At 35.5% G+C, this 23,221-nt stretch overlaps 1 protein-coding gene across 3 annotated transcripts in view; it reads left to right on the forward strand.

Annotated features, from left to right (window-relative positions):
• Ubr1 (ubiquitin protein ligase E3 component n-recognin 1) overlaps window positions 1-23,221 on the forward strand; it is a 150,993-nt gene that overhangs the window by 483 nt on the left and 127,289 nt on the right. For all 3 annotated transcript variants that reach the window (XM_015480756.2, XM_048792980.1, XM_048792979.1), the window contains exon 2: window positions 8,250-8,596. In XM_015480756.2, coding sequence (XP_015336242.1) covers window positions 8,516-8,596 — 81 coding nt within the window. In that variant the 5' untranslated portion in view covers window positions 8,250-8,515. The remainder of the gene's footprint in view (window positions 1-8,249; window positions 8,597-23,221) is intronic.

Below are 23,221 nucleotides of genomic sequence, written 5' to 3' on the forward strand. Positions count from 1 at the left end.
AAAACAAAAACAAAAACAAAAAAAAAAAACCCTCTTTGAGTTATTGGGATGTAGTGCCAGTATTGGCTTTCTGCCAATTTCAATTCATTGAGTTCTTTTTGAGTACTTTTGGAATGCAAGACATTGATCTAAACAGAAATTATAAGAATAATAAGTAATTAAAGAGCCATGAGCTTTTTTTTTTCTTATGAACTTGTCTAGGACATAAATACACAAGTACATTTAATGTAAGAATATGTTATTTGCCACAAGAGACAGCCAGATTTAAAAGTCTAGGGGAAGGTAAAAACTGGGAGATTGTACTTTTGGGAAGAATCAAGAAATGTTTAATTAAGGAGGTGGCATATGAAAGAGGGAAGTATTTCTGACTGATGGAGATTGGGGTTGGGATGAGAAGCACTTTCTTCCAAGACCTAACAATATCAATCAAAGTATTAAGGTGAGAAAATGCAAGACATGTTGAGGAAACAACTTCAGTTTGGCAGGGCCTGCATTATGCCTGGAGGAATAGGTAATTAGAACACAGACTCTTGACTTGAGCCTTGTGGAAGGCCTTTATAAATGTCATGAGTGAAAACAACAGAGATCTGCTTTGGCAAAATAGATATGGCAACGGCATTGAGAACTTACTAGAGAAGACTGCAATAATGCAGGCAGTAGGTTATTACGAAGACCTAAGAAAGAAGATGGGAGAATGTAACACTGAGTTTAGAAAAAATGGATCAGATGTAAAAGTTATTGTAAAGATTGAAACTACAGAACTTAACAACTGTGCATTCTGGAGGAAATAAAAGAGTTCCTAGAGCCTGGCACCCTGGTAAATACCTGTAGTTCTAGCTATTTAGGAGGTTGATGCACAAGGATTGCTTGTGTTTGGGAGTTCAACGCCAGCCTAGGCAACACAGCAAGACACTGTTCAAAACAAACAAACAAAACAAAAAACCCTAAACTTAAAAGTCAAAAACAAAGAATGGGACCAGGGCTTTTTAAAACCAAATTTGGAAGATATAATTGAAATGATGTGATTTAAAATGCTGGCAGTGTACATAAAATACATTTGGAAAGGCCCTAAAGGAACCTCACAGATACAGAAAATTATTTAGCAGAAATGGAATACAAGATTCTGTGTGACAGCAAATAGAAAGAAATGTGCCATTAAGGGATCCTGGACAGAAACAGTTTAAAGTCACTAAGGCCAATAGTCTAAATTTCAGATACTGAACTACAACCAAGCCATTTTCCCCATAGTAATCAAAGTGCATAGGAACAGGATTTTATTTACTTAATGATGATTAATGATTCTCTAGGGAAATACTGGTTTGACCAGCTAATCACTACAATTCAGTATAAAAAGTGGTTCTTAGTTCCTGACAAAGCAGAAAGGTAAATAGATCATTATTATCTCATAATAAAAAAAGAAGGCAGCAATTTACCACTGGAGTGGACTTACCTAGAACTAAAGTCAAGGGAGAATGTATAACTTGGACCTTAAACAATATAGTGTATAATATCATCAACAACCATAAGTTGAATTGACTCATACATAAGATATAGAAATTGTCTATGAAATAGACAAGTATATGAAATCACCATTTCATATATTGACCTTATTAAAAATAAAAAATATCTAGTAATAAATGATTGTTTTGTGAAGTTGTTTACATAAAGAGCTAAAGTAATCAAAACAGGTAGTTTTTTTTTTTTTATGTGTATGTAAGTATTTTTTTGGGTGGGGGTACCGGGGATTGAACTCATGGGCACTCAGCCACTGAGCACATCCCCAGCCTTATTTTGTATTTTATTTAGAGACTGGGTCTCACTGAGTTGCTTATTGCCTCGACGTGCTGAGGCTGGCTTTGAACTTGAGATCTTCTTGTCTCAGCCTCCTGAGTCACTGGGATTACCGGCATGGGTCACTGCACCCGGCTTGTATGTAAACATTTAAAAATTTACTTCAAAAATTTGGTGAATTTACCTTCTTAACCATTTTTAAGTATACCTTCAGGGCCATTAAGTACATTTATATTATGCAACCATCACCACCATCCATCTTCACAGCTCTTTTCATCATCCTGAAATTCTGTACCCATTAAACATAAACTCCCCAGTCTCCCAATCTCCCCAGACCCTGGCAACCACCATTCCATTTTTTTTTTAACCCAGCTTTCTCCCACAAGGAAAATAACCTTAAAATAACTGTTTTCACTAAACAAGTACTATTGCATCTATTTTTTTAATTAATTCATTTATTTTAATTAAGTTTATATGACAGCAGGATGCATTTTGATTCATTGTACACAATTGCAGCACAACTTTTCATTTCTCTGGTTGTACACTATGTAGCATCGCACTATACCATTCTACTTTCTGTCTCTGTGAATTTGACTACTGAGAATCAATTTGATTTGTGGAATCATACATTTTGTCCTTTTGTATCTTGCTCATTTCATTCAATCAGACATCCTCAAAGTTCATTCAGGATGTAGCATGTGTCAAAATCTTACTTTTTAAGACTGAATCATGTTCCCTTGTGTGTATATACAATGTATGTTTATCCATTCATCTGTTGATGGACACCTGGATTGTTTCCACCTTTTTGCTATTGTAGGTCATTTGTTTTTGCTTTTTGTGGTGCTAAGGATCAAATGCAGGGCCTCATCAATGCTACACAAGCACTCAACCAGTAAGCTGCAAACTCAGCCTATTGTAAGCCATTGGTAAGTTATGGTTCAAAGAGAATATGTCCATATAACCACTATGGACTGTAACCAGTATGAATTGAGTCAAGGCAAGTTTGGATAATATCAAATACATTCTTTACATCCTCTTTAAATGTGTGTGACAGATGGAGAAACAATCATAAAGGTTGTCAGCTTTCACATTCCTGAGATATACATGCCATTCTACCACCCTGCAAAGACATGGATCCACAAGTCAAAACAAGAAGACTAATGCCCTTACCAAAAATTAGAAAAAGCACCAAACTCAGCAATTTAAACTAAACTACCAGAAAAAAATTTTGGTCACTTTTTTTTTAAGTGTTTAAAAGTTAAACTAGTGGTAGATATACTGGTATTCATTTTTATTGTTATTCTTGTTACATGAAATCATTATTTATAAAATATTTAGCACAACATTCTTATGAACAATTTAATAAAAAAACATATATAGTCTATTTTATCTATTAAAATAGAAGATTAGGGCTGGGGATATAGCTAAGTGAAGCACTTGACTAGCATGTGTAAGTACCTGGACTCTTATGTCCAGCACTGCAAAAATAAAAAAAAAAAAAGGGGGGGGGGATATCAAAATGTACCATTCTCTTTGACTTGTTACTTTTACTTATCCTAAGGAAAAATATGGATAAGTATGCTCCCATGAACCTACTTACCAATAAGTAAGTTCATGAGAACAAAATTTATTTAGGTCTGGGGATATAACTTAGTGTTGAAAGCTTGCTCAGTATGTGCAAGGCCCTAGGTGCTCAGTATGTGCAAGGCCCCAGCACCACCACCAAAAAAAAAAAAAAAGAAAGAAAAGAAAATTGGAAATAAACTATAGTAAATGTTCCACAGTAGAAGTTTTTAAAATGGAATACACATAGAAGGGAATACCATGCAGTAACCTTAAAATAATTTTGAAGAAAAATATTAAAGACATGGAAATGTTAATAACAGGCTAATACATATTTTGTAAAAGTATATAGCATAATACACAGACCTTCTAGGCCAAGGGACTAACCTATGTAAACAGAGGTGCCAGACTCTATGGTATGTTTGTGTTTGGAAAATAAATGTGGGTGAAGTTTAAGGTCAGGGATAATAAGGAGGCTTATACTGGCAAAAATCATTTCAGGTCAGATTGAGAAGGGCTTTGGACGCCATGTTCAGATGTTAAATTTTAATCTAGGGCAGTTGTCCAATGTATGTAGGTATAAGAGAGTCAAATGACCAGATTTATTTTTAAGAGTTAATTCTGGGGCTGGGTTTGTAGCTCAGTAGTGGAGCACTTGTCTACTGGATTCAATCCTCAGCACCACATAGAAATAAACAAGTAAAATAAAGCTATTGTGTTCATCTACAGTTAAAAACACTAATCAATGGAAATTTTTTAAAAAGAGTAATTCTAGCAGAATAGTGGATTAATTTGAGCAAGAGAATGAAAAGAGAGAGACCAATTAGGAAGGCTGCTCTTCTCTTATCTGGATAAATAATATTAAAGATTTATTTTTGGTGGGTTATGTGATTGAACTGAGTCTCACACATGCTTAAGCTCTATCTACCATTAAGCCATACCCCCCAGCTCAATTTGGAAATTTTAAAAGCTCCTTGGCAATCCTAATGTACAGCCAGAGTTGAAAACTACAGGAACAATTTAAAAAATGAAGATTCTAAGTAAAACATTTCTAAACATGGGTAATATATATAGCTGGGCTTGTAATCCCAGCAGCTTGGGAGGCTATAGCATGAGGATCACAAGTTCCAAGCCAGCCTCAGCAACTGAGCAAGGCCCTGCCCCTGCCCACTGGGCATTGGCTCAGTGGTTAAGTGCCTCTGGGTTCCATCCCTGCCGCCAGCCCCCCCCCCCCAACAAAATAAATAAATGGGACAGTACTGGGGGAAAAATAAAAGAAATCTATAATCCTATTCTAAACTAACCAAACCACACCTTGGTCTAGATAAGAAAAGAGCAATAAGTTACTGATAAATTAAAGCCAGACAGGTATATTTTTGAATGTAGATTTTTGTCACTTAGTAATTGGACAAGCAACTTCACTACATTAGGCCATGAATTCCTTGTTAGTACAACAGCAATAATAGGAGCTATTATCACAGGATTGCCACCCAACCCCAGCTCAAGGACTATTTTCAAGTTACACTTTAAAATGTATCTGAAGTTCTTAGTAAAGAAACTGAATTTCTATGGATAGGCCTGGGTTCCTCTGTTCAAGGAACTAACAATTTAAGGATACAGGCAATTAACATAAAGCAGTGTTACATGTTATAAATAACAATTTAATAGTTAATACATCAGTTAGGAAACTTTCTATTTTAAATACAGATTGAACACTCCTAATTAGAAAATCCAAAATTGGAAATGCTTCAAAATCTGAAATGTTTTGAGTACTAACATAACACCACAAGTGGAAAATTCCATACAATGAAACTTTCCTTTATGCACAAATTATTCAGGCTGTGTGTATAAGGCATATATGAAACATAAGTTAATTTTGTGTTCTATCCTCAAGATGTCTTATTGTGTATAAACAAATATTCCAAAATCTGTAAACCCCCCCCCCCAAAAAAAAAAAAACAATTTCTAGTCCTAAGTATTTAAGTTGAGTAAGGGATATCCAACCTATGATTAAAACAACAACAACACAAACCCTCTGGATATCTTAAGCAAAAAGTATATCTACTGAAGGGACATAAATGAATCAGAGATTCTGTAGGAGGCTGGGGATAGGTTTGGAAAGCAAGCAGAAATATAAGGAAGAACGGAATACCAAAAAGCAGGAGGCACAACCTGTCTTTTAGCAATAATCTGAAAAGACACTGCAGGGCTAAGAGTGCAGCTCCGTGGTAATGCACTTGCCTGGTATGCATGAGGTATGCATGATCCTTAGCTCCCCCCCAACACACACTCACTCACACACAAAATAAGGAAAGTATACTACTACCTGAGGATACCAAGCAGGAATGAATTCTAGCCACATGGTGGGGGACACCTTCTCCCAATAAGACTTCCACAATGGAAAGACTCATCTCCCACTTGACAGTGCCTTTGGATGTAGGATAAATTAAAAAGACCTTATAGCTGGTACTGAACACTAGCAGAGCAGGCACTGTACTGCATAAAACCAGGTATTGAGGGCTTTAGGTGGAGTGTCTCATTAATCTTTATAATCATCACATGAGGAAAATATTCTCATTACATTTGTCTTATAGATGAGAAAACCAAGTCTCAGGCTAATTCTCCTAAGTTTACAGAACCAGCAAGTAGTAAAAATAGACATTCAAATCCATAAAGTTTATTTCAAAGGGTAGGTACATAGCTACTAATTACTCCAAGTGGAGGAAAAGATGCAATCACATCTGGCTAGGAGAGCAAGGAAATGCTTTTTGAACTGGATAGACTGAGTATTCCTTGAAAATGGATAGATCTGTAAAAAGTACTTTTGCACAAAATAATGCTTGTTGTAATAAAAACTAGAAAATGCACTTAAAGTAGAAATTAGAAAACAAAATTTCCACAATCTAGGGATAACCAAAAGTAATATTGTGGTGATGATTAGTATTCTTCATTAAACACATTTAATATAAAAATAAGTGCATTTTTTGACCTTACCAAAAAATCATACTGTATCAGCAACTTAATTTTACTACACAACAATATATTCTAAATATCTTCTCATGCCAAAAAGAATGTCTCTACAACAGTGGTTTCCAAATTTTATGGTCTCAGGATCACTTTATACTAAGAGATCTCCTGTATATGTGGGCTGTATCTTTCAACATTTACTATATTAGAAATGCAAAAAAAAAATTAAATATGTAACAATTGTTTTACAGTAATAAACCCAGGGCTGGGACGTGGCTCAAGCAGTAGCCTGCTCGCCTGGCATGCGTGGGGCGCTGGGTTCGATCCTCAGCACCACATAAAAATAAAATAGAGATGTTGTATCCACCGAAAACTAAAAAATAAATATTAAAAAATTATCTCTTAAAAAATAAAATAATATTTTATTTTTATCCCCAGGCCAATATATACTAACATAGACAGCATTTTAAATGAAAATTAACTGACTTTCAAAACAAAATTATCTGAAAGTGTAGCAATGTTTTTTACATACTTGCAAATTTCTTTACTGTCTGGCTTAATAGATAGATGGGCTAACTTACCTACTATATATCCAATCTACTTCGATGTGTTGTTTTAATTGAAGTATGCAAAGAAAATGTGACCTTGAATAGATCTCCTTGTTAAAAATACTTTTAAATTATTCATTTTGTAAACTATTTAAAACAACACAGATAATGCTAAAGCAGCTCTGACTTTTTTCCTCCAATCCTTGTCCTGGCCCTTGGAGCTTTATTAGTTTGCTTTCTCCTTTTTCAGATTTATGCCTTCATATTTATATGCACATATGTGTAAATGCACATTGTTTGTGGCAATTTGTTTTTTTCTCAGTTAATTTATCTTAATCTTTTCACATAAACCTACCTTTTTAATATTTGGAGATAACTTAAAACAGAACACATAAATTAGGATTTACAGATTGTCTTAAGATATTCTTTTGAGAATTTTGACTACCCCATTCCTTTCAATAATCTTGAAGTTTCTAAAGAGTAAAGTTATTATATAAATCCTCCTCAAGTTTTTGATCAAATAAATCTGACAAATGTTCTGTAAGAAAAACAACCTTCAATTTTACTTCTTCCCTGCATATTTAGAATAATTATCTTCCAAGATTCACATCTTTTCCCAGTATCTCCAAGAATAATTTCTTTTTCTTTTTTTTTTAAAGAGAGAGAGAGAGAGAATTCTTTTTTTTTTTAATATTTATTTTTTAGTTACCGGCAGACACAACATCTTTGTTTGTAATGTGGTGCTGAGGATCGAACCCAGGCCGCACGCATGCCAGGAGAGCGCGCTACCGATTGAGCCACATCCCCAGCCCAAGAATAATTTCTTGATATGAATTTTTTGGCTGGAATCTTACTTCCTTCTTAATTCCCTCATCATGGTAAAGTTACTTTAGAAAAGGAGTTCTTTGAATTAAGAAACGTCGCATACTCATATTCGACTGTCACTCAAGCTCCTCTAGAATCAAAAACTTAACGCCAACCATGCCAACAGTTCCTACATTCCACATCAGAGAGGTGGGGACCTATTGGTATGCTTTAGATTCGCCATTTATCTTGTTCTTTTCAAGTGCTGCATGGTATTCCATAATGCAAATGCAACAGTTTATCCTCCCTCTCCAGACGCCTGTTGCCATTTTTTGAATTTCACACCCCTACCCAAAAGCTGAGGATCATTACACACAGGTGCAAGTGCCCAAGGCAACACTTCTATAGGTGGAAGAGCTGTGAGTGCTTTCTTTTTCATTTTGTAGTATCTGGAGAACCACTGCAGGTATGTCAGGAGACAAAACAGCCCCAGGCCAACAACCCGGCCAGCCAGGAGAGGTTCTCCCAGACAGCTTCCTCCTTTCAAAATGGACGCTGAATTTGTTTTTTTCCTAGTAGATGCAAGAAATTCTAGCACCGAAGCCAGATAAACATTCAAGTCATCAGACACTACGACTAAATTCAGGGAAAAGCCCCGCCAGCTCCTTCAGTTGGCTACGCCTGCTTCCGGGAAGCGGACCGGAAGCCGCTCCTCTATTCTGCGTCAAACCCGACTTCAGGGGCCGTCGTAAAAGTGTCGCTCCTCGTCACTCCGACCGGCCACAGGTTTCCGCTCGCCTCTGGCCGGGGGTCGAGAACTGCGGGCGTTAGTTTCCCTTAAGATGGCGGATGAAGAGGCCGAGGGTGCGGAGAGGATGGAAGTGAGCACCGAGTTGCCCCAGACCCCTCAGCGACTGGCATCTGTAAGTCCTTGTGGGCAAGTTCCTTTTGTCCTCCCCCCTGTGCCTCCCTACCACATTCAGGAGGATGCGGGGCTTCACCCCCTATGGCGGCTCTGGGGAGGGGGAAGTCATATGGATTGATCTGGAAGGAAGACTCCGAATGAAAAGTTAGTCGTCACCCATATTCCTGCCAGCCAAGTCTACGAAATATAATGACTGTCATTTATTAGTCTTGATGAGCTCCAGCATGCATGTCTCAATCCTGAAGTAGAAAGAACTGGGGATGTTATTAGGTGGTTTGATGTGGGAGCTGAGGCGAGGTTGGAGAAAGCCATTTTCTGATAGACGCAGTGCTAACCCCTCTTGATGGTAGGAATCCAGGACGCAGCACCTGGTGTATCGCATAGCTGGCTGGGTGGGATCTGTTAGTGGCAGGGAATGTTGCCGCTGTCAAGTCCCATCCAGATGTGGGGTGTAGGAATTGTCTTTCATTATAACATCTTGATATTACAAGGCCTAATCCTCAGTGGAGAAACCCATCATCTGTCGCCGCTTTGAAAAGGTGAAGCAGGGATTTCTAGACATTTCAATTCAGAGCAATACGATTAATTAATATCAGAATCTATGCTTTGCTCTTGTATTTTGAGAGAATGGGAAGGCAGAATTAGTGAGCAAATTTGAATCAGTAGTCTGGCCATAGGGAGAAAGCTAGCTGAAGAGGATAAGAAGTGGGGGGCAATGTTAGGGAATGTTCTGGATGTGCTCCTCCCTTCCTAGGCATTTAGTGGAGAGTTATATAGGAAACATCCCACTATCTACCATGGCATTATGTTTTATCAGTTTGGTTTTCAGCTGCATATAGAAAGGTGTGTGGTAAATAGCTCTTAATGAAGTTTCATTGGTTTGCAGTTTTAATAAGATACATTCTTCAAGTATTTTAATTCTGTAGACATTGAGTGTTGTTTTATGAGCAACAGAATGAGCTGTGGAAATGAGTCAACAACAAATTGGAGAGACTGGCTGGGAGGTAGAATCCAGATAGGGATGAAGTTGGAATAAGGGTTTGCTTAAGGCCAGTGTTTCTTTTCTATTTTTCTCTACCTCAAATAGCTCTCCAAATTCATTTCACTACTGGTAGTATACTACGAAAAATCTATTTAAGAGGATGAGGGGCTGGGACTGGGGCTCAGAGGTGGAGCACTTGCCTGGCACATGTGAAGTACTGGGTTTGATCCTCAGCACCACATACAAATGAACAAATAAAATGATGTACATATATACATATATGTGTGAGTGTATATATATATGTGTATATATATATATATATATATACACACACATACACATATATATGTATATAAGATTATAAGGAATGAGAAGATGTGAAAAGTTTCTAAGCAGCTGGAACTTTTTTTTGTGGGGGGCATGCTGGGACTCAAACCCAATGCCTTGGACATGCTAACCAAGGACTGTACCACTGAGCTACATCCCCAGCCATGAAACATTTCTTCTTAATGGTAAGCCAAGGTGCTCTGGAGAAGGAGGCAGGAGAATTGCTTGATACCAGGAGTTCCAACATGGCAAGACCCTGGCTCAAAAAAAAAAAAGATTGTGCTTTTTACTTGTTGGAAGGAATGGAGAAACTATGTTGTGGTCAGAAGAAGAGTTGTTGTAGTTTCATATCACCAAAGATGGCTTATTTATTTAAAGCTTTGATATATTTCTTCAATTGGCACACTAAAACCTCATCTGGATTCTACTAATTTAGAATTGAAGACAATAGTACAGGAATTGAGTTGCAATTTATGTGGCAAACTCTTTACTTTTCAAAAAATAACATTAGATTTCTTTGGACTTTGCAAAAATAGTAAGTGGATAGTGTAATATAGCTTCATAGACTAGTGTCACAGATAATATACTAATTCAAGATAGAGTGATGTAACTGGATAGAAACATACGACTGTTAAGCCTCATAACTACTCTTTTTTAAGTTGAATCTCTTTGATTGAATCTCTTGACCCCAGAGAAGACTTGGCTACTTTCTTTTCAAAGCTGTTATTTTCAATTTTATTCTACTGGTGGAGTAAGATATTGGCTTACCGTTTACTAATACTTTGCTGTTAAGCAAAACAAGCTTAGTTTTAGATTTTTAAAAAATCACCATTGTATTTTAAATCACTATTGGAGGCAGGAGAAAACAAAAATAATAAAAATGAGCCAAATATAGAGGTTTAAGAACTCTAACCACTTCAATTAGTCATACCCTTGTTTTAATTTCTGATTTCCTTAACATTCCTTCATATATTTATGTGTATATGTATATATATATATATATATACATATACATATATATATATATATATTTGTGAAACTACTATTTGCAATATTCCTAATATCACCTAACATGAAGTTAGAATGAAATAATATGTATGAGTTATTGATAAAATTATATTATAAAAGCCATTGCTTAAGAGTCACTAGGGATGTATCTTGGTGATAGTGATAGAGCACTTGCCTAGCATGCATGAGACCCTGAATTCAATTCCCAGCACCAAAAAAAAAAAAAAAAGGAAAAGAAAAGAAATTCACAAGAGGAACTGACTCAGTAGATCTGCAGTGAGGAGTAAGGTCCAAGAATCTACATTTTTCCCACAAGCATGCCCTGAAATCCTGGTTTGTGGGCCACAGTTTGAATAACACTTACCTAGATATTTGAAGTTATAAGTTGAGGCTATAGAAATGGATAAGATCTTTGAGGATTAGTGTGTGTGTGTGTACATTTGTGTGTATGGACCTGGAAATGGAACAGCCTAGGAAATAAAAGTTATCAGTATCAACTGCTCAAAACTAAGCTAGTTTTGAGGAGAGGGTGGTTTATTGGGTCCATCATGAGTGTTGAGAAAAATTGGAAATCCAGAGGGCATTTGGGGTGATCTGCTGGAACTTTTGCCTTCTGTCTTGGACTGGATTTTCTTCTTTATCTTAGAAGATATCTCCTGACATGGTGTTAAGCTCTTTTCTTTTGCTTGACTACATACTCTGTTTAGGTAATTTCATCCAGTTCTTTGGAATTAAATATCATCTGTGTGTGTTCAGTCTCTAGTCATTTCATGTCTGAACTCCAGAATCATAAATTCAGCTGCCTACTTATCATTTCTACTTAGATGTCTGATAGGTATTTCAAACAGGGGAACAATTAGGAAGTCACTGCAGTAACCCAAACCATAGTTAATGATAGCTTGCACTAGATAGAATATCATTGGAGCTGGAGTGAAGTAGATGAGAGAGTTTGGAAATACAGTAGAAGCAAACAAAAACAAAAACAAACAAAAAAAATCTTTATGATGGATTAGGAAAAGGGAAGAAATAGATGACAACTGGATCTCCAGTTTTTGACTTTAGCACTATGACAATGGTTGTGTCATGTTCTGAGAGGAAGGACCAGGTTCTAAGAGAAGAAAGGGGAAAGGCAGATCAAGAGTTTTCTTATCCCTGTCTCAGTAGATGACACCTTCACCACAGCTTTTGAACACAGACATTTCTGACAATCAAGCCACTTTCTGTTGCATTTCTGAAATTAAATTTCTGTTGCCTGGATAACTGTAATGGCCTTTTAACTGGTTTCTTTGCTTCTGCTTTTGCCATCTTTTAGTCCATTCTTCATAGAGCAACTAGTGTAATCTTAAGATTACAGTCTTGCTGAGTATAGTGGTACATGTTCTGTAATTCCAGTGACTCAGGAGGCTGAGGCAGGATTATTGCAAGTTTGAGGCCTGTTTTAGCAACTTAGTAACACCCTAACAATTTAGTGAGATCCTGTCTCAAAAAACAAAAAAAGGGATTGTGGTTATAGCTCAATGATAAAACACCCCTGGATTCAATCCCAGTACCCAAAATAATAATAATAACAATAATAATAATAATAATAGTCTCCTGCCTGAATCTTTCAAAGGCTTCCCATTGTACTTGGAAAAGTCTGACCTCATTGACTTTACAAGCCCTTTATGACTTTGCCTGGTCTAGCCCTTTATATTTTTCCCTCATTTCCTTTCTCCTCATTCACCTTTAGCCATACTGTCCTGTCTCCCCCTCTCTCCCATTTTTTTGTACTAGAAATTGAAAAAAGTGGCACTCTACCACTGGGCTACATTTCCTAGTCCCTCCCTTTTTAAAAAATTTTAAGATAGGATCTCACTAAATTGACCAATATAACCTCAAATTTGTGATTCTCCTGCCTCAGCCTCCCCAATAACTGTTATTACAGTCATATGCCACCACACCCAGCTGTCTTATTTCTAAAATAAGCCCAGGCTCTATCTTGCTTCAAGGCTTGCATGTTTGTTTGCTCTTACCTTTTCCTAGAGTGATTTTTTTCTTTTTCTTTTTTTTTTTTTCTAAAAGATGCTCTTCTCTTATTCTCTGTCAAAGAACCCCATTTATTTACTTATTGCTCTTATTATAATTTGTAATTACTATATTGTCTTTATTTACTTATTGAAATGCCTGTCTCTCCCACCAGAATGTAAGTTTCAAGAAGATAAGAATTATGTCTGACCTTTCACTATTGTATCCTGATATGTGCTTTTTATAGCAAACACTCACATATTCTTGTTTATTGGTGCCAGAAATTGAACCTGGGCCTTGTTCCTTCTGAACATGTGCTTTACCACTGAACTACCCCCACCCCAACCTGTGCCCTTGCTCTTTTTTTTTAATATTTATTTTTATCTTTATTTTCTTTTATGTGGTGCTGAGGATCGAACCCAGTGATTCATGCATGCCAGGCGAGCATGCTACCACTTGAGCCACCTCCCGAGCCCCTGCCCTTATTCTTAAATGAATCAATAACTAAGGATTGATATCAGTGATTTTATTTTAGAAAGACTGGTAGTAGCTTGGGGATTGGAGGTTGTGGATGGAAGAAGGAAGAGGAAATGAGGGACCATATTAGAATAGTGTCCAACCTTGGAATCTAGGCAAATAGGGACATATGAAAAGTTAAAACAGGAATTCTGGGGATATCATGGGATTTGAGATATTAAAAGTCATGTTGTTGGAATAAATGAAAGGACTGAATGTTATGGTTAGAAAGGGAAATTTAAAATTTGAGAATTTAAGAGAATATTATGCTTTTGTGATGGTAGAGCTGGGTTACATGCACTTGTTATATGTTTTTCTTAATTATTTGTTTTTTAGTTAAGGGTGGACACAATGTCTTTATTTTACTTTATGTGTAATTGGAGCTGAGGATTATGTGGTGCTGAGGATTGAACCCAGTGCCTCACACATGCTAGGCGAGTGCTGTTTGTCTGAGCCACAACCCCAGCCCATTGTTATATGTTCTTAATAGCACCTATTTCATACTTCCATTGTATTCTATATTGCTTGTTTACTGTGTTCTTTCTAGACTGTAAACGCCTTGAGTGCATGAACTTTTTCTTGTTCACAGCTACTATCTTCACTATCTAACACATTGCCTTGAAATTTTTATTGAATGAATGAATGAATGAATGAATAGATACTGAGGTGTTATGGAGGTAGAAGTAATAGGAGTTGAGGAGAAAAGTAACATTGTGGAAGCGTAATTTGTATGCATATAATATACCCACTTTAAGCATTTTCTGGATAAGTTTTGACAAATTTGTATATGTGTGACTACCACCAAATCAGGATATAGAACATTTGCATTACTCCCTCAAATTGTCTTGTGGGGATTTTTTTTTAAGTTTAATATTTTTATGCTTGTGTTATAGTCATTTACTTCAGGGAAAGAATATCCACAATCCATATCATGTATAGAAGATCTTTAAAAGAAAATATTTCAATAGTTGACTTTAAAATGTTGATGTATTAAAAGGGTGAGAAGTTATATTCTGTATTCATTGGGGGTAACTTTCCTTAGAAATTTGGTCCTATGTAGTTTTAAGCTACAACACAACTTTCTTTTAGTAAGGATTTGCTTTGAGTAGGAAAACTAGATGAAAACTTGGGTTTTTTGAATCCCAACTGAAGTGCTTTGTCACCAGGTCTTATTGGGGCCTAATTGCTGTTGTTTTTTCATCATCTCATAATTTCTACGGTGAACATTTAGGGAAATTCAGATTTTCAGTACCAAATTTTATAGAGTTAGATATTAAGTTCTAAAATCTCAGATGAAAGTGACAGATTCAGTCTCACTATGTAAGAGGCCAGAGAATAACATTAACTTAATGTAGATGAACTGGAGCTGGAAACTGACTTCTTGTGTTTAATAACAGATATTTGCAGGCAAATAAAAACTTTCTTGTCCTCAGTACTGTATAAAGAATTTCTCTGAATAGATAATGTGTATAAATCAATGATGCAGTATGAACCAGTGAGGTATCTTGCCCATTCTGTTTTTTTTTTCCCTTGATGCTGGGAATTGAATGCAGGGATGCTTAACCACTGAGCCACAACTCCAGCCCTTTTTATATATATATTTATTTTTATGTTTTGATACAGGGTCTCACTAAGTTGCTTAGGACCTTGCTAATTGCTGAGGCTGGCCTTGAATTTGGTGATCTTTCTGCCTCAGCCTCCTGAGACCCTAGGATTACAGGTGTGCACCACTGCACCTGGCTTTGCCCATCCTTTCATGTACTGACTTTGAAATATGCCTCAGATTTCCCTTGCCGTCACTTTATTCATTTATCTAAAGGTGTTAATCATATAATGTTCTATGAAATGATTTTCCTTAAGCTTTTAGCCCATTGCCTCATATCACTTAAGACAAAATACTAAGACCTTAGTCCCAAGTGACTTACTGTGAACTCTTGTGTATTCTTTCATGGTATTCTGAATATTGAAGAAACAATAGTTATTTGATGAGCTTGGTTTTTAAAGCATTTGATACAGCCTTTAAAAAATGTTTTATTGCTATAATAAGCTGAGTGCTTATGAAAACAAACTTTACTAAATAAACATTACTGAAAGACTCCAGAAGAGTTATTGTGGTTCCTTGAGTACCCACTTGCTACCCAGGAGTGACATAGGCCCTGGCCAGGATGGAGTTTACATTTATTCTTTTGAATATATTTCTCCTATTTGTTTACTTAATACTGCTCTTCAGAACAAAGTATTTGATTTATTTGGAGGAGTGGGACAATAACCACTTACTGTATCTTTTATGGGCTAACTTTTAAAATGCCATTCAACTTTGGTATTTATAAGTAAGCTAGAAATGACTTTAGTTATGGGAAGGAACATCTATTAATTTATCCATTAATTGTTTTTATATACACATGCTCTACCTTGCAATCTAATCTGAGAAAGGATTTTAGTTGCTTTGCAAGTAGATTCTTTTAGGCAAGTAGATTTCATTCATCCAGAGACTTTAAGAAAAATCTCGAAAATTGAGGTATGATCTGTGGTCAGAGATGAAAAAGAGAATAGCTTAATAGGGACAGGATACTTTTTAAAAATGAAATTCAGACCAGCATACTTAGACAGGAAAAAAAAAAAAAAGAAAGAGGCCTTGTATGTCATACACCTCAATATGTGACCCTAGCTTATGTTAGCAATCCCTTAAATATTTAAATAAACTTAAATAGATTTACTGCTGTTATATTTAAAGACAGCACAATGTTGGCAGGAATAACAAAACATTATAAAATGAAAAAAAACCTTAGGCTTAGAATTGCATCAAAACTAGCAAGGTAAACGAACCTTATTTGAGATGAAAATGAAGCCTTACAACTAGGTTCCTTTGTGTATAGGGCTAGTCTCTTCTGTGTTTTTGATCTCAGATTTTTAGTTGTCTGCACAATCACCAGTAATCAGAGTGATATGGTTGCCAGGCTAGTGCTCATTCCTCTGTACAGAAGCATATTGTGGGTATTCCGTAAGAGTGTAATCTACATGAGAACAATTTGGATACTGTGTCATTAAAGATGGTCATTTCTAGGAATGGACTAATTTGTTTCATCTCTTCATTCCAGTTTAACCCCTGAGTAGAGATTATGAGACATAAGAGTTATCTTTGTTTATTTGAAAGGGTGTTAGATGAAAGAGCAGAGTGCATTGTATTGAATTATTTCAGGATGGTAGGTTTTGAATTAAAAATGGAAGTTGGTTGAGAATTGTTCAGATAGGCTCAGGTAGCTATCAGATAGATTTGAGTTTCCTTTGGAATAAGCAGTTGAACTGGCATTCATTGTGTTGTTTTTAAACATGGAGTTTGTTAAATAGCATTTTAAGAAAACTTTGTAGACAAAGTCTTCCTGGTGCATAGAGATGCTCTAATTACCAATCCAGTATTGCCTATGAAAAATTCTAGAGCCTCCAGATTTTGTCGCCTTTTTTAAAAAGAAGAATTTAAAAAGGACTAGGCCCCCGAAGGCTCTATAGATGTCTAGCAGTTGTTTTAAGAAAGAATCCATTGTGGTTTGATGAAGGAAACTATTATACTTACATTCTTTTTTAAAGAATGATATTCCCAAACAGGCATCTGTGTCCCTGGGTCAGAGTGGTCAAGATATCTTTTTGTCTCCATGGGGATGAGGAAAATGTTTGGAATACTTGGGTATTTAAATGTTGTGAGAACTTGTTTTTACAGAACGGTCAACTGGGAATGCCTTCCCTTAATTTTAGATGTTAGGGGAAATTTTTTTTTCTGGATACTGAAATTTAAAATTCTTAATTTTATATCTGTTGCAAATGGAGGAAAACACTAAAACCACCAAACAAAAATCAAACCTGTTCCAGTCACCAAGAGGTAAATTTACACTCTTGAAGATAACACCAATAATACCAGGAAGTAGTATGAGTACAGAATGAATAGCTCCTTCAGTAAATGCTGTATTAGTATTAACAGGGGAGATAAATTTTATTGGCTTTATCAGTGAGGGATTTGTTAAGGTGGGCCATGAGCTGGGCCTTGAGGAAAAGATAAGGAAGTGGGTGGAGGGTGGAGGGTGGAGGAGTAGAGTGCTAGAAAGGACACTTAAGGCATTTACAGATATTCTGCCTAAATCAACCAAAATAGATATTTTTAAAACATTGATTCTTCATGCTAAGGCATGTAATGACAGCTACAATTTAGGAATATTTAGTAGTATTAAAGAATGTTAGGCAGTTGTTAGCTAAGAGACTTCATTTGGAGGAAAAGATTAAATATAAGGCAAAGCTTTGTTGTTTTGTTTTACTGTTAATGTGAAATTGAACAAATCAATAAGGGTAAATTTAAAAGACTTTTGTTTTTGTATTTGTAGAGTGAGCACTGAATTCTAGGAGAATTAGAATTAGAATACCTAGGTTTTTTTCCCTCAGTGTTGGGTATCAAATCCAGGGCCTCATTCATGCCAGCTCTTACACTAAGCTACATCTCTAGTGAAATCTATAGAAATTTTGAAGGTGTTTTGTCTTTTTAAAATGTTTATAAAAATTAAGATTATATTATATAAAACTTGCTTTTCCCACCTAACAGTATTTTATGGCATTCTGACTACATAGAATGGCATATTGTACCACGATTTATTGATAGATATTTTGGTACACTTCATCTTTTCACTTATAATTGATGTTGTGGTGAACATCCTGGTATGTGTTTTGTGTGTGTGTGTGTGTGTCTTTGCATACTTGGGCAAGTATAGCTAAATGATAGATTCTAAAATTTCTTAAACTGTACTCCTATTGATGTATATTCAAGTTATTGGTGTTTTGCTGTTATGAATAAATTTGTACCTGAAATGTGTTAGATTGAAAAAGCTTTAAAATGATTTCTGTAAATGATGTGTGTGTGTATATATATTCTCTCTATATGTGTATATGTATGTGTATATGTATATAATGTATGTGTATAATATGTGTGTATGTATGTATGTAAATATGTATATAAATTAAAATAGAAAAAAAGGGTACACAATGAAAACTAAGCCCTTCCCATGGTTTTTCCTACTCTTAAATTATTTTGAACTTTTCTAGAGGTTTTTTGTTCACAGTAAGCATATACACTTACCTCTTCTTCTCCTCCTACTCTCCAACCTTACTTCCTTCTGTTTTGTCTCTTCCTCCTCTCCTTCCTTCCCATTTCCTTTCTCCCTCTATAAATGGTAGCATACTATACTCACTGTTCTGCATCTGTTGCATTTTATTTAAAATATAATTTGAAGAATGACTTATATCAGAACATATCTATACTTTTTCCCTTATTTGAATGGCAGCATTGAATTTTTTATGTTCCATGATTTGTTCAACTGTTATTTTGGGACATTTAGATTGTTTGCAGTCTTTTACTATTATAAATAATGCTGCTAATAAAAACACTTGTGTACTTTTTATACATGTTTGGGTTCATTCAATGAATACATTCCTAGAAATGGGAATGCCTGAGTCAGGATATATAAATTAAAATTTTTAGTAAGTGTCTGCATATTGCCCCTTATAGAGAATGGGATAATTTAACTCTTACAGTAATACTTACAAAAATTTTCCACAAAATTTTATTAAGTGGAGTTTATTTGTGGATGGAATATTGAACTTTATAAGAGCAAATTCAGATGGCTTTATATATAATAAAATATCTCACATTTTCCTTAGTGAACTATTGTGAAACCTAGTATAAAATCTTAGTTCTAATTACATTGTTAACTTTCAAAACTGCTTGGATAAGTTTTGTAAATTTATCATAGCTTTATAAAATTCTACTTCCTTTTCTTTGCCCTAAAAATTATGGTTTTGTTTGGGTATTGAATCCAGGTTTCTACTTGTGCCAGGCAAATGCTCTACTACTAAGCCACATTCTTAGCCCTGGAAATTATATGTGTATATGTTTTTGGTAGTAGGGATTGAACCCAGAGGCACTTAACCACTGAGCCATACCCCCAGCCCTTTGTAGTTTTAATTTTGAAACAGGGTCTTGCTAAGTTGCTTAGGGCTTCACTAGGTTTCTGAGGCTGACCTTGAACTTGCTGTCCTTTTACCTCAGACTCACGAGTCAGTGGGATTACAGGCATATGCCACCACTTTGTGGTGCTGGGGATTGAACCCAGGGCCCTGTGCATGGGAGGCAAGCACTCTACCAACTGAGCTATATCCCCAGCCCTGAAAATTATATTTTTAACGTGTCAAGGAGGCACCTGCTAGGATATAGAGAACAGATACATATTTACCTTGTCAAAGCCCTTGTGTGATTTTATAAACATTGTTCAGCCTTTGTTTTTGCAGACTGACAAGTTTTAATTTTCCGTCCCTATTACTTTTTCTTGGGTTTCCCCATGGTAAATTTTTGTTTGGATAACTCTTTTCAATGGTTCTGAACAGTCAGCATCTGATATTTTACAGTTTGGATCAGGGATGTTCCAGTGTCATAGGGGCAAGGGTTACATAGACAACTTCTGGGTGGGTACCCTATTTTAAGTTGGGTTAGAGTATAATAAATGTGCTTCTAACTTGCCTTTTATTTCTGTGTCATTTCACAGAAGTGTAGCTATATAGACTAAAGAAGAAGAGGCATGTTTATCTTAACATATTTATCTTCATTATTGTATTAAATGAAAAAATTGAAAAAAATGAATAATGGGTACTGGAATTGGATATTAGTTACATGTTCTATTTTGAAGAACAGAGGTTTTAATTTTGAATAATTCCAGTTTATCAGTTATGTTTTCATGGTTAGTGCTTTGAGCACCCCATCCAAGAAATCTTAACCTGCCCCAAGGATTTGAAGAGTTTTCATCAAAACAAATTTTGTAGTTTTAAATCACTTTTATGCATAAGTCTATGATCAATTTTGAATTAATTTTTGTGTATAGCTTGTAGTATGGTTTGATTTTTTTTTTTTTTTTTTTAATGGCAGGGATTGATTGGACCCAAAGGTTCTTAACTGCCGAGCCACATCCCCAGCCCATTTTATTTATTTTTTTTATTTTGAGGTAGTGTCTTGCTAAATTGCTGAGCTGGCTTTGAACTTGTGGTCCTCCTGCCTTAGCCTCCTGAGATGTGGGATTGCTTTTTTCATAAGGGCATCTAATTGCTCCTGCCCTGTTTTTTTTTTTTTTTTAAGATGATTTTTTTCTCCTTTGAATTGTAAGTTTCCTTTTTAAAAATCAATTGACAATATGTGTGTGTTGATTGATTTTGGACTCTGTGCTATTCTGTTATTATTTATGTCTATTAAGACCACACAGAACACAGAACACACTAAGTCTTAATATCAGGTAGCGTACTTCTACATTTCCATTTTCATCTTAGTGACAACTTTTCAGTTTCTACAAAAAGCTTGTTGGGATTGTGTCGAATTTATATATCCATTTGGGAAGATAGACATTTTAACAGTATTCAATCCTGTAACCAGTGAACATGGTATATCTCTTCGTTTATTTAGATGTTTTAGAAATTTCTCTTAGTGTTTTGTAGTTTTTAATGTAGAGGTCATATATATATATATATATCTTTTGTTAAATTTATGCATGAATGTTTTAGATAGTAGTTTTGTTTTTCAGCACTGAGGAATAAACCCAGGGACTCTCTATCACTGAACTATATATATTACAGCCCTTTTTATTTTTTGAGATAGGGTCTTGCTAAGTTGTTGAAGCTGTCCTCAGACTTGTGATCCTCTTGCCTCAGCCTCCTGAATCATTGGTATTACAGGTATTCACCCCCATGCCCAGCATGTTTTATATTTTTTGAGACTACCATAAGTGCTTTAATTTTTTTTTTTACTTTCCAGTTGTTTGTTGTTAAGTAAATATAGAAATATAGTTGATTTTTATATATTGACCTTATATACAATGATCACGCTGAATTTATTTATAGTTTGTGTGTTTGATTCCTTAGGAAGTTTTGTATAATCATGTCTTCTATAACTAAAGACAGTTATTACTTCTTTCCTTCTAATGGTTATGCCTTTTTTTCCTTTGTCTAGTACAATATTGATCTCTAGTACAATATTGAATAGAAGAGGAGAGAATAGATATCTTGCCTTGTTCCTGATTTTTAAAAAATATTTTTAGTTATAAGTGGACACGGTACCTTTATTATTTATTTTTTATATGGTGCTGAGGATCGAACCAAGTGCCTCACATGTACTACACAAGTGCTCTACCACTGAGCCCCAGCCCCAGTCCTGTTCCTGATCTGTGGGGAAAACATTAAGTTACTATTGCAAATATTTTCTCTCCATTTGTGGTTTTCCTTTACATGTTTTTAAACTGTATCCTTTTTTATGCACTTTTAAAATTTACATAAACGACATCTTTTGTTGTTGTTTTACAGTTTGAGTTTTGACAAATGCCAGTGGTTGTAAGACCATCACAGTGCCACTTTGCAGTCAGCCCCTTCCCCTACTCTCTACCCCTGGCAACTACTGTGATATTTTCTCTCTATAGTAGTTTTTGCCTTTGCCAGAATGTCATGTAGTCTTTTACAAATTTAAAATTAGTTTTATTAGACTGTAAACTTGAATGTTTACAAATATACAACTGAGTACAAATGCCTTATAGTTTTTACATAACTATGAAGCAAACATGAAGTACTAATAAAACCAGAAATCTAAGCCATTTGAGGTGAATAATGTTAATTTAATTGGAAGAATGTTAACTGAAACTAAATTGCCAGTGTTGAATTGATAGTAGAGAGCTGTGCCTTCCTCCCTGTTTCTCCTGCCTTGGTTAACTTGAGCCTGCTTACAAAGTGCCAATGATAATGTTGGATTGGGTGGGTGATTTGGGGTGATCAGACCTAAATTTATGCCCAAACTGCTAGCGAGTAATTCCCGGATATCTGTTTTGACAGAGCATTGCTTGATATCCGGAAAGCTGCTTTGTTACATTGAAGATAGGAGTGGAATGTCATGTTATTGAAATCTGCATAAAATGGCTATTAAACCCGTTCACAATGGGAATAAGGAATTTGTCACAAAGATGGTCTTGCTAATTCACACAGATGCTTGTACCGTGGTCTAAGCTGCTAAGAGACAGAACATAGTATTTTGAGTATGGCTTCTTTTACATTAAGGCATTTTGAAGTTATCCATGATATTATGTATATTAATAGTTCTTTCCTTTTATTTCTGAATAGTATTTCATGGTTTGGATGTAGCTTAGTGTATTTATTTATTTATTTGTTTGTGTGTTTGTTTTTGTTAGAGCTTTATAGTTATACATAGTAGTTGGTCATCCTGACAAACTCATACATGCATGGAATTCGGTTTTAGTTCATGATCTACCCCTTTCCCTCCCCCTTTTCACTTTCATCTTCTTCCCTCCTGTCTTGTCTTCCTTCCCTTCCCCATTCTCCTTCCTCTACTCTAGTAGCGTTCCTTTTGCTATTTGTTTATATTTGATTGGTTCTTTCTACCTATACTTAAAGGTGAAGTTCCCTGTGGTGTATTTATATATGCCCATAACATGATTTTTAAAGAATTCATTCTATGTTGCCTCCCTTATCCATCTCTCCACTCTGCCTCTCATCTCCTTCTTATATTACTGATCTTCCCTTTATGTTATACTGTCAATCACCTTCCCCTTTTCTTTACTCTAGCTTCTGCATAACATTCCACCCTTGAGTTTCTGAGTTTAACTTATTTCACTTAACTTGATATTCTCCATTTCCATCCATTTACTGTCAAATGCCATAATTTCATTCTTTTTTTAATGGCTAAGTGGAACTCCATTTGTGTGTGTG

Source organism: Marmota marmota, unplaced genomic scaffold, assembly GCF_001458135.2.
Source record: "Marmota marmota marmota unplaced genomic scaffold, marMar, whole genome shotgun sequence".
Lineage (NCBI taxonomy): Eukaryota > Metazoa > Chordata > Mammalia > Rodentia > Sciuridae > Marmota > Marmota marmota.